Below are 12,442 nucleotides of genomic sequence, written 5' to 3' on the forward strand. Positions count from 1 at the left end.
TCTCTTTTCCTCTCTTTGTTATTTAAGGTAATGGGTAAAATAACAGGCAATACTCAAGATTCTCTAGTTAGAAACTTCTTGGTCATTCATGGCTACTTCCCAAATACCCAACATAAAAATGTTCTGCTAGTTTTTATACCCAAATGTATCTTGAAATTATCCTCTTTTCTTTGTACCACTTCCCTGGTTTGTCCCTTCAATATCCCTTATGTGAATTTTACAAGTGTCCTAACTGGTTTGCTGGCCCGACTTTACCTCCTTGACTCACCTTCCATACAACCACCTAAGTGATGCACCATCCCATCCCCTGAGTAAAATCTTCCACGACTCCCCAGTGCCTGTGCTCTTGAGGTTCCTTAATGTCATCTCACATCAGTCTTTATTTTTGTATTCCGAATCCCAGGTAAGCATCTCCATGTTTCTCTGACAAATCCTGTGATATATGACCTGCATGTTTTGTTTACTCTCAACTCTGCATCGATATTGATATTAGCCCCTTTTCTGAGCTGCAATCCCTCTCTTCAGTTCAGCTTTAACCCCATGCTACAGGCTCCTCTTGCTTCTCCTCCATACTCTTCTTGTTCATTATGTGTGCCCATAGAAACTTCTGCATGTTTTACTACTGACATTATTACATTATATAATGCATGTGTTTATATATGTATTCCCACCAATCTGAAGTAAACAATCATTATTAAATCTTTATGCCTAGCAATGTGCCTGACATATGGTACTAGCTCAATAAGGATTGAGTTGCTGTCTGTGACAATAAATGACTGTCCTGAAGGTGTGGTGGTGTTGGTTTAGTTGCTAGTCATCTCTGACCTTGCAGCCCCATGGACTATAGCCTGCCAGGTTCCTCTGTACCTGGGATTTCCTAGGCAAGAATATTGGAGTGGGTTGCCATTTCTTTTTTTATGAGATCTTCCCAACCCAGGGGTCGAACCCAAGTCTCCTGCATTGTTGGCAGATTATTTACTGCTGAGCCACCAGGGAAACCTATCTTGGAGGTACTCAATAAATATTGACTAAATCAACGTCTATAGCAACAAGGAATTACTCTGAAGGAAACATTAATATAACTATTCCCTTAAATGCTTAAAGTATATATATTTGATTTAATAATTTTGTATTAATTAAGTCAGTGATATAGAAAGAAAAATATGTCTTTTTAGAAAGATTTTTTTGATGCCTATAGAGGTATGCACATTTTAATATTAAGGTTACTTCTATCAGTAATGCTTTGAAGTTCCATCTTCCCAAGTTTAATTTGGTTTAATAATATGCTGCCATATATTCCATTTTTACTATTTTATTCTTTTTCATAGAAAAAAATTATTAGGATCTATGATTTGAGTTGCTTTTATGTGTTTTTAGATAATCAACTAGACTTACTCCATTATTCTTTACCAGAGTGAACAACTGAATGCATTTTTATCATCTTGGTGAGTTTTAGTAATGCAGTCTCTAAATCAAAATCATTACAACTTTATAGATTAGGTTACCAAAAAAGAGTATTCCACTAATTAAAAATTAGCATAATTGACACTGTCTGAATTTCCATACCCTTACTAAATGCCATAAAATACAATAAGAACTCTCCAGTATGAAAAAAAAAAAAAAAACCTCAACCTGAGTATATAAAACACATATATTATATAAAGTTACTAAAATCAGTAAACTACATTATTTTCTTCATTAAAACAGTTTCATGATAAATTGTTTCTAGCCATGATGACTACTAGTATAAATGCTAAAATGTTTATTATATATTTGCAACTAGTTATTTCTCTTAATCCTATCTAAGCCTTTCTTTTCTACATAAAAACAAATAAAAGCAATTTGTTTAAAGTTCTCTGACATTGAAAATCAAAGTAATAAATTACTAAAATGATAAAGGGACACATTTTGTTAAAGCATACAAAATTCCATCAAGTAAAATTCAGATTGAGAATTGATTATCCAGCTTCTGTTATATAAGAATCTATGTTGTTTGTCTTCAAGTAACAAAATATACACATATGATTTTATAGAAATGGATAACATTGTCTCCAGGCAAATCACTTGAATTCAGATAGACCATTATTCAAACATATTACTTGAGAGATGTTACTTAATAAAAGAAAAGGGCATTTTCTCTTTATAACACTGCTTTTAGAACTAAAGGGAAACAATCATGTAATTTTTGTGATGCTTATATCAGAATTTTTACATACTATTTTTCTAATTTTGCTCAAGTTCTGCCTTTAACGTTATGCTCAGGTGCAACAACCTATCCACAGACATGACGGTTCTTTTCTTACCTGAAATGAAGTAATTGGATATATATTAACATGTGCCTCATTCCATCGTTGTCCTTTGTTCCCACTTGAAGACCACAGTGGATTCTCTATTGTTGTCTGTCCTTTCAAACGTAGATAGACATTTAAAACACCTAAAAATAACAATATAATTTTATTCTGTGTATTTATTCTGGCTTCATACTTGTTTCTCCTTAACTGAGCGCTTGTAAACTTTAAAAAATGAAATTTCATGGAATACTCCAGTGTCTCCTCTTCTCTTCCTCTCTCATTTCCAGTCTTGCTCTTAGGACACTTGGCATACATGGCGGGTCTCCAGAGGTGATCGCATGCTAATCTATAGAACCTCTGAATGTTACCTTATATGGCAAAGAGACTTTGCAGATGTGATTAAATTAAGAATTTTATTAAGAAGATTATTTCAAATAATCTCAGTGGGCCCTATGTTTAATCACATCTATCTTTTTTTCTAAGATGGAGACTTGATGCAGGAGAGAAGGTCCTGTGAAAGAGAAGATGCAACACGGCTGGTTTTAAAAATGAATGAAGGAGCCACAAGCTGAATGCAAGCAGCCCTTGGAAGCTAAAGATCACAAAGAGACAGATTCTCCCCTAGAGCCTTCGAAGACAGCAGCCCTGCCGACATCTTGATTTTAGCTCCATTGTACTCATTTTAAATTTCTGTTCTCTAGAACTTTAAGATGACACATGTGGTTGTTTTAAGTCATGAAGTATGTGGTAATTTTTGTACAGTGTCAACAGAAAACAAATACAGCATGTAATCATGTACTGTCCGTAATGGTCAAAGTTTATGGAATTTTTTTATCATCAGTTAACATCAGTCTTAGTTCATTTTCAATTTACTTTTCATCCACATCTCTTTTTCCCTAAAAGAATTGTCTCAAGAGAAAATGAAAACAGGTTTTGTCTCATGATTTGTTGTATCTCAACAGTCTCATCTCCTGCACATAGTACTAACAGTAATGATGATAATAATAATATGATATGTTGAACACTTCAGGTAAGAAATGAATCCTCTCAATAATTCTGTGAAGTACTTAATACTGTTATCCTCATGTTATAGATAAGAAAACTTAGAGTGATTCAGTAATTTGCCTTATATCATACAGTAAGAAAATAGCGGAGGCAGAATTTGAACCCATTGAGTTTTAAAATCTGGTATCTTAATGCTAGGCAATCAGTATTTTAATAGATGCAATTTAAAAAGTCAGCTTTATTGATGTATAATTTACATGCAATAAAATTCATTTTAAATGCACAAGTCAGTAATATTTGATCAATATATATTATAGTGTAAGCATCAATTCAGCCAAGATACAAAACATGGCAGGCCTCAGCATCCCTCAGTATCTCCTGGAGATTTCCCAAGTTCATGTCCATTGAGTTGGTGGTGCTATTCAGACATCTCATTCTCTGTTATCCCCTTCTTCTCCTGCCTTCAATCTTTCCCAGCATCAAGGCCTTTTCCAATGAGTTGGCACTTCACATCAGATGGCCAAAGTATTGGAGCTTAAGCTTCAGCATCAGTCCTTCTAATGAATATTCAGAGCTGATTTCCTGTAGGATTGACTGGTTTGATCTCTTGCAGTCCAAGGGCATCTCAGGAGTCTTCTCATTGAAAGAATTGAAAGCATCAATTCTTCGTTGCTCAGCCTTCTTTATGGTCCAATTACCACATCCATACATGACTACTGGAAAAACCATGGCTTTGACTATACGGACCATTGCTGGCAAAGTGATGTCCCTACTTTTTAATACACTGTCTAGGTTTGTCACAGCTTTTCTTCCAAGAAGAAAGTGTCTTTTACTTTCATGGTTGCAGTCACCATCTGTAGTGATTCTGAAGCCTAAGAAAATAGAGTCTGTCACTGTTTCCATATTTCTTCCATCTATTTACCATGAAGTGATGGAACCTGATGCCATGATCTTAGTTTTTAGGATGCTGAGTTTTAAGTCAGCTTTTCACTCTCTTCTTTTACCTTCATCAAGAGGCTCTTTAGTTCCTCTTCACTTTCTGCCATTAGGGTGATGTCATCTGCATATCTGAGGTGACTGATATTTCTCTTGGCAATCTTGATTCCAGGTTGCACTTCAAACAGCCTGGCTTTTTTCATGATATCCTCTGCACAGAAGTTAAATAAGCAGGGTGACATATACAGCCTTGAAGTACTCCTTTTCCAATTTGGAACCAGTCTGTTGTTCTTTGTCCAGTTCTAACAGTTGCTTCTTGGCTTGCATACAGGTTTCTGAGGAGGCAGGTCAGGTGGTCTGGTATTCCCATCTCTAAGAACTTTCCAGTTTTTTGTGATCCACACAGTCAAAGGCTTTAGCATAGTTCAATGAAGCAGAAGCAGAAGTTTTTCTAGAATTCCCTTGCTTTTTCAGTGATCCAATGGATGTTGGCAATTAGATCTCTGGTTCCTCTGCCTTTTCTAAATCTAGCTTATATATCTGGAAGTTCTCAGTTCACATACTGTTGAAGGCTTCCTTGAAGGATTTTGAGCACCACCTTGCTAGTGTGTGAGATGAGCACAGCTTATGTAAAATTATATGTTATAAAGTAATTTATCCTTCAGATTTTTAGAGCAATTTTGCCTAATTATTATTCATAAGACCACCTGTATTCATATTATACACAAATGAATAAATACAAACACCTAATTTTTAAACAATAAAAAAATTGCATTCTTTACATCATAACTTTCACTTTCTAACTGGATGAGCTTGACGTGGTCTCTTAATCTCTCTGCCTTAATTTCCTCATCTGGTAAATGATGATGAGCGTAACTAGCATAAGTTTTTTGTGGAAATTGAAATTAGTTATAGTATATAAACCATAAATAGTCTCAAACATTATCTTCAGTATATTTTATCTATCAAGATATCAAATAGTACCTCTCTATTTCTTTCTCAATGCAATAGATTACATCAGTATACATTTCTTAATGTTGAACTATGAGTATACTACAGGATTAACTTTGTAATAGACTACTATTTTCTTATTAGGTTTGATTCAATTTCTCGTATTGCCTTTAGAAGTAATGCATCTATATTTATATATAATAATATCCACTTTCCTTTCTTGTTTTTTCTTTCCATGTTGCATGTTCACTTTTTGCTTCAGAATCTATCATCTTCTATCTTTTTCCATCAGTGTAAGAAATAATCTCAGGCTTGTCCTTCATAGTACAGTACTGATTCGTTTTTCACAATCTGGATCTATCCTTCTGCTCCTAATATCATCTTGATCCAGCTGTATTATTTCTGATGTTACATTCTTTTCTGATCTTATCAAATTCCCCTTTATTTTGGTCCTTTATCTAATTCCTTCTTTTCTTGTTCCACTGTTGTATCACTCTTATCGTCTTTTGTTTCATACATTTCATTTTACACTTTCTTGAAAATATAAATTGTCAGTAATTCTTCTTTGACAATATGTGCTTATTTTACTGTGTACATGTTAGCCTCTTTTTATACTGTGGGATCAAGCCTGATTTTCTCTCTCTTTCTCTCTTTTTTATCTTCTTCCTCTTTATTCTTCTTAAATAGTTCTAAGTAATCCTGTGGCATTTTCCCTAAAACCACTAATGGGGCTTCTTTTATATGCACAGCATGGGTGTGGATTGTTAGCTCCTCCTCTAAAATTTAAAGCTATAGGCCAGGTGCATGTGAGGTTTCACTACTATATAATGATTCAACAATCGAGAATAAATGGAAAAGCATTTATACTGTTGAGGCTTTTAAGAGTTGAACTTTCTGGGGCTTTTCCCCTATACTCAGTGAGCTATTATAACAGGAAGTAGCTTTCTAAATTCATCTTTGCTAGACACCCAGTGAGGCTCAGCTTTTCTTGCTGGCTGGTGGTGGTCCCTTGTGCATCAGATACGCAATCGTATACCAAAAGGAAAAGTCACCACAGCACGTATTTCTGTGTGGTGGAATTGCATTCTATTTTTAAACATAAATCCACAGTGGGGAGCGCTCCCAAGGAAATCATGCCCATATAAAAATAAACTGTGTTAAACATTAAAGTGATACTTTTTTGAACCTGTTGTCTTTGGATGAACAAAGTGTTATGTAGCAAATACCTTTTGAAAATTACGTAGTGAAATAGTCTGTGTGGATTAAACAGGAAAGGACTGCTTGTCAATTCCATGGCCTGCCTCTAGCTATAACAATGATAACTGTGCTGAACTAAGATCATTTCTACTGATTTCTACTTAAACTGCATTGCTTTTCCAGAAAGGAAAGTATCAGTTATCTTACGTTAATTTTTTTTTTTTTTTTTTTGTATTTCTTAAATGTATCACTTTAGCTTTTTTACCCAGTAGAGGTCTTTCAATAGCTTGCGTGTAAAAAAATGAAAGATGCTCCCCCTAAGCTACCAATTCAGTTCAACTTGTTCCATACATTAAAAAATTACCACTGGATACTTTAGTAAATGAAGTACTAATGTAAATAGATGGCAGTGAGTGAAATAACAGTTTATACAAAGTCTTATTTCTTTTGGTAGCATGGCCTGCTATTTTGATTGCAGTGAAGGAATCAATCCCATCACCAAATCAATACACAGAAATATCTCTTAAATGTTAATAAAATGATGATATCCTTTTTAGGTCTATTCATTTTAATTAGGCTAACCAAGCACTGTTTACTCTATGTCTTTTATAATTTACTTACATAAATACATACTTTTGAAATAATATACATATTAATAGATATGACTCACCACTACTATATCACTAATAATTATTATATCAATATTTAATGTACTTTATCTCAGAGTATATGTTTTGCCTATGATCATGTTCACTTTTTTATTGACATTTTATTTTTACCTATGTAATATAAACTCAAACTTGGATTATTTCTATTTATATTTATTAAATATGTACTATGTGAAAAGACTTTTCTTAGGTCTAAACAGGCCAGATCTGAATTATCCTAGATTTTGAATTAATTTTTGAATAGATTTTATGGCTAGATTTTATTTAAAAGCAAGTATTACTTTTGTTATAACAAAAGACACTAGAAATATAATTGATTTAAATAAGTTCTTACAAATATAATGTAAATGTCTATTCCATTATCCAAATCAATAAAGACAAATTATTGATTCACTAGTCTATTTTAGAGCTGATGACAAAAAATACTATTAATAGACAAATGATAAATGGGAATTCAGTACCAGAAGTTACTTAAATTTATGTACAGATCATCTTGGTCAACAAAGTGAGGGCTTGAGAAACAGAATAAAGCTATTCAAGAGAACTTTGATTCAGCAAAGCTGATTCAGCCCATTTTTATAGTATTATAGAAAGAAAATTCTGAAGTTAATATAATGGATTGTGTTAATACCCTTAAAAAGTAACTTTAAATGCTCAGAGGCAGTGTGTTTATGCTTTGGTAAGCACCAGATATCAATAGGTGTGAATTTAATCATCCCCAAGGATTTTCATACATTAAGTAATGCATGAAACAAGTCTGAAGTTTGAAGTTAGTAAGCAAAACTGACTGTGGCTCAGATCATGAACTCCTTATTGCCAAATTCAGACTTAAATTGAAGAAAGTAGGGAAACCCACCAGACCATTCAAAATTCTCCAAGGCAGGCTTCAGCAATACGTGAACTGTGAACTCCCTGATGTTCAAGCTGGTTTTAGTAAAGGCAGAGGAACCAGAGATCAAATTGCCAACATCCACTGGATCACAGAAAAAGCAAGAGAGTTCCAGAAAAACATCTATTTCTGCTTTATTGACTATGCCAAAGCCTTTGACTATGTGGATCACAATAAACTGTGGAAAATTCTGAAAGAGATGGGAATAGCAGACCACTTGACCTGCCTCTTGAGAAATCTGTATGCAGGGCAGGAAGCAACAGTTAGAACTGGACATGGAACAACAGACTGGTTCCAAATAGGAATAGGAGTACGTCAAGGCTGTATATTGTCACTCTGTTTATTTAACTTCTATGCAGAGTACATCATGAGAAACGCTGGGCTGGAAGAAACACAAGCTGGAGTCAAGATTGCTGGGAGAAATATCAATAACCTCATATATGCAGATGACACCACCCTTATGGCAGAAAGTGAAGAGGAACTAAAAAGCCTCTTGATGAAAGGGAAAGAGGAGAGTGAAAAAGTTGGCTTAAAGCTCAACATTCAGAAAACGAAGATCACGGCATCCGGTCCCATCACTTCATGGGAAATAGATGGGGAAACAGTGGAAACAGTGTCAGACTTTATATTTTGTGGCTTCAAAATCACTGCAGATGGTGATTGCAGCCATGAAATTAAAATACGCTTACTCCTTGGAAGAAAAGTTATGACCAACCTAGATAGCATATTGAAAAGCAGAGACATTACTTTGCTGACTAAGGTCTGTCTAGTCAAGGCTATGGTTTTTCCAGTGGTCATGTATGGATGTGAGAGTTGGACTGTGAAGAAAGCTGAGCGCCGAAGAACTGATGCTCTTGAAGTGTGGTTTTGGAGAAGATGCTTGAGAGTCCCTTGGACTGCAAGGAGATACAACCAGTCCATTCTTAAGGAGGTCAGCCCTGGGATTTCTTTGGAAGGAATGATGCTAAAGCTGAAACTCCAGTACTTTGGCCACCTCATGCAAAGAGCTGACTCATTGGAAAAGACTCTGATGCTGGGAGGGATTGGGGGCAGGAGTAGAAGGGGACGACAGAGGTTGAGATGGCTGGATGGCATCACTGACTCAATGGACATGAATCTGAGTGAACTCCAGGAGTTGGTGATGGACAGGGAGGCCTGGCGTGCTGCGATTCATGGGGTCGTAAAGAGTCAGACACGACTGAGCGACTGAACTGAACTGAACTGAACTGAACTGAAGCACAACTTAACTGTATTTTTCTTCTGAGTTTCCTATTTCTTATCTTTTGGTCACCAGTCTTTAAGAGTCAGAGGCCAGGGTTAGGACACATTTGTTTATCTCATGCTTAGGGATTACAGTCAGAAAGACTAAACGACCTAAATGCTGTAATATCTCATGAGCTGTGACCTGAGTTTTGGAGTTCTTCCTGATGCTATTCAACAACACAATCCTTATTTTAGTACTGTTTCATAGAAACTGCAGTATAAAATATAATTTGCTTAAATATTATTTATAATTACTATTACCAAGTTCTCTTCCTTCATTAAGTCCTAAACATAACTTGCTTCTAATTATTTTACTATAAGTATTTTGTACATATTTTAGATAAGTAATTTAAATATATATCCTATAATGGGCATACTCTTTTAAAATAGATATTTGAATTTACCAAATTCATATAATCTCTAGCTTGCTTTACTGCAAAGCCTAGGGAATCACTTGCATATAAATTATGTTTTCATTCTAATCAGTAATAGAGACTCATTAATTTGAGCTTCAAGATGTGCCAACATCATCTAGCTCCAGGCAAGAGCTTTGTCTATTGATAGGTAATTGGTAACCTCATTTGTATTATACACACAGACAAAATGGGAAATTATAAAATCATTATTTTCTGCCTGAATAGAAACAGCTGCATGCATTCATTATTATTTTTTAAAATATAGAATTGAAATGATATCTTAAATTTTAAAAGTCAGTTTACTTTTGGCAGTCATTACCATGCCTTCTTGTATCCAGTTGAACCTCTATAGCAGTATCCAAATTTTTACTAAAACATAGCTTTTATAAGACTTTCTATTTCTGTAATGTATGTCAGAGACCATTATAGATTTGGTCACTATTTGCTTCTAAAAAAGAACAGGACCCTATGGGACCCTCCCAGGTACAAATCCTTTTCAAGTCCGCCATTTTTTATTTATAGGAACAAGGCTTCAGGGTCCTAGACCTTCTGGGTCTACCAAAGGGCAGATTCAAACAGTTGCTAATCTGAAAAGTGAAGAAAGGCAGAAGCAATGGAGGAACAGTCAAGAAACAGTAGTGCAATGATGGGGCAGGGTCCTGGGTCCTCCTGAAGAAATATACATAACAATATCTTTGAATTCTTCTGCAGGAACAAAGGCCACCACCCAAGCGGAGAATGCTAACACCAGGCTGAGCACAAGATTCTTGGAGCACCGCCTCATTACCTCACCACCAACCAATCAAAAGAAAGTCTCACACCCTGCAGTCCTCACCCCAAATTTTGCCTATAAAACACTTCCTTGAACACCTTCAGAGAGTTTGGGCTTTTTAGCTTGAGCTGTACATTCTCCTTGTCTGTTCTGCAATAAACTTTTCTATGCTACAAACTGATATTTGGATTTGTTTGGCCTCCTTCTCTGTAGGGCACATGAACTTGCTTGTATTCAGCAACACTTACCTCTTAGAGGATGGCTTACATTTCCTTTCTTCCTTAGAAACTTTACCTTAACTTGGCTATTCTAGAAGTTCTCTCCCTTGTTCACCCATGGCATGGGCTTGTCATGTATTTTTGCTGTATATTATATCTTTTTATTTTTTATTTTATTTTATTTTTTTACTTTACAATACTGTATTGGTTTTGCCATACATTGACATGAATCCGCCACAGGTGTACATGTATATTACATCTTGACTTTCATTTTATTCAGCAATGTGTTATCCCAAATAACAAATTTTAATTTAAATTTCTCTAAACCAGGCACAAAGCATGTTGAACTCACCCTACTGACTAGAAATGAGTGAATCTAAGACCCTAATGAGACCACAAAGGGCCCTGTAGGGCTCCTGGGCATAAAGTATTTCTGTGTCCCCTCATTTCTTTTATTATAGAAAACAGCCTTCATTCAGCCTCCATGTCCTTCCCTGAATTCCAGTGGGCAGATTCAAGCTGTTGTTAATCAGGGAAGGGAGGGGATGTGAGACCAAGGAGAAATAAGCAGTGAAGAGCAGCCTTGAGGTAAGGTCCTGATTCCCCATTAAGGGATACACACAAAGATATCTTTGAGCTATTTCCAGATATTGAAACCCTTCCAGGGAAGAGAAATGAACAATTACAAGCATGTAGACCCCAGACCAGTTAGACCGGAAGGTTGATGATACTGATTCCTACTTACACACCACAAACCCATCAGAAGAACGTTACTGTTGTTCAGCCACTAAGCCATGTCTGACTCTGCAACACGATGGACTGCAGCATGCCAGACTCCTCTGTTCTTCACTATCTCCTGGAGTTTGCTCAAACTCATGTTCATTGAGTCGGTGATGCTATCTAAACATCTCATCCTCTGCTGCCCCCTCCTCTTTTTGCCTTCAATCTTTCCCAGCATCAGAAGAATGCCCATGGACTAACTGAGGCAGGAGGTAGATGCTCTCCACCCCCAGGGTAAGGTCATAGGAAATCTATTCCCTGTAGACCCAAAATCAAAGATGAGAATAGCAGGGAAACTAAGAAAGGAGACTGGGCCCTTCCCAACTACATATTTCTCATTTTCAAAGTCAGGAGACCTCCTTAATTACACACAAACAGAAAGTCTCCTTGGAGGTCAAAAGGGGAGAAATGCTAACTGATGTTAGTCTACCCATAGGTCTCTTCAGTAGAATCCATCTTGGTTAAGAGATTCAAGTGCACACATGTGAAGATCCTGTGATATAACCAAACATGGTTCAGGTAAATCATACCAGAAAAAATGCCCCATAGAAGAAATTCAAACTGAGGTAGGAGGTAGATGATTCCCACCAGGGTAAAGTGATAGGAGATTCATTTCCTATTGATTGAAACTCCAAGATGAGACTAGCAGGACAGTTAAGGGAGGAGGCTGAGTCCTGCCCAGACCACATATTTCTCGTTCTCAAAGCCAGGAGACCTCCCTGACCACGTATGTGTGACAGCCTATTAGGCTGGCCACTGCCCAGAAGCCCAGATTGTAAACTTTGTAGTTGCTCAGGCACAAGGAATAAACTCCAAAACAAGGAGAATTACCATAGGACATAAACTCTATAGACAAAGGATCACTCCAAGTCCCGGCAACTGGTCTACTCTCATTCAAAAGCCCTTCTCTGGCCATTCTGGGTTGGGTGCCCTGCACAGGGTATCATGGGAGCCAGATATATTGTCAGAAATCAATGAGAGAGGAGAGGATGCTTGAAACCTCATAGGGATCAAAGGGAATTTAGGGGATGCTCTGAACCCCTTCAGGTTAAAACC

General features: G+C 36.3%; 1 protein-coding gene across 1 annotated transcript in view; it reads right to left on the bottom strand.

The window, feature by feature from the left end:
* MDGA2 (MAM domain containing glycosylphosphatidylinositol anchor 2) overlaps positions 1–12,442 on the bottom strand; it is a 920,428-nt gene that overhangs the window by 14,892 nt on the left and 893,094 nt on the right. Inside the window, exon 15 of the mRNA XM_069596115.1 lies at positions 2,304–2,434. Coding sequence (XP_069452216.1) covers positions 2,304–2,434 — 131 coding nt within the window. The remainder of the gene's footprint in view (positions 1–2,303; positions 2,435–12,442) is intronic.

The sequence above is a fragment of the Ovis canadensis genome, chromosome 7, assembly GCF_042477335.2.
Source record: "Ovis canadensis isolate MfBH-ARS-UI-01 breed Bighorn chromosome 7, ARS-UI_OviCan_v2, whole genome shotgun sequence".
Classification (NCBI taxonomy): domain Eukaryota; kingdom Metazoa; phylum Chordata; class Mammalia; order Artiodactyla; family Bovidae; genus Ovis; species Ovis canadensis.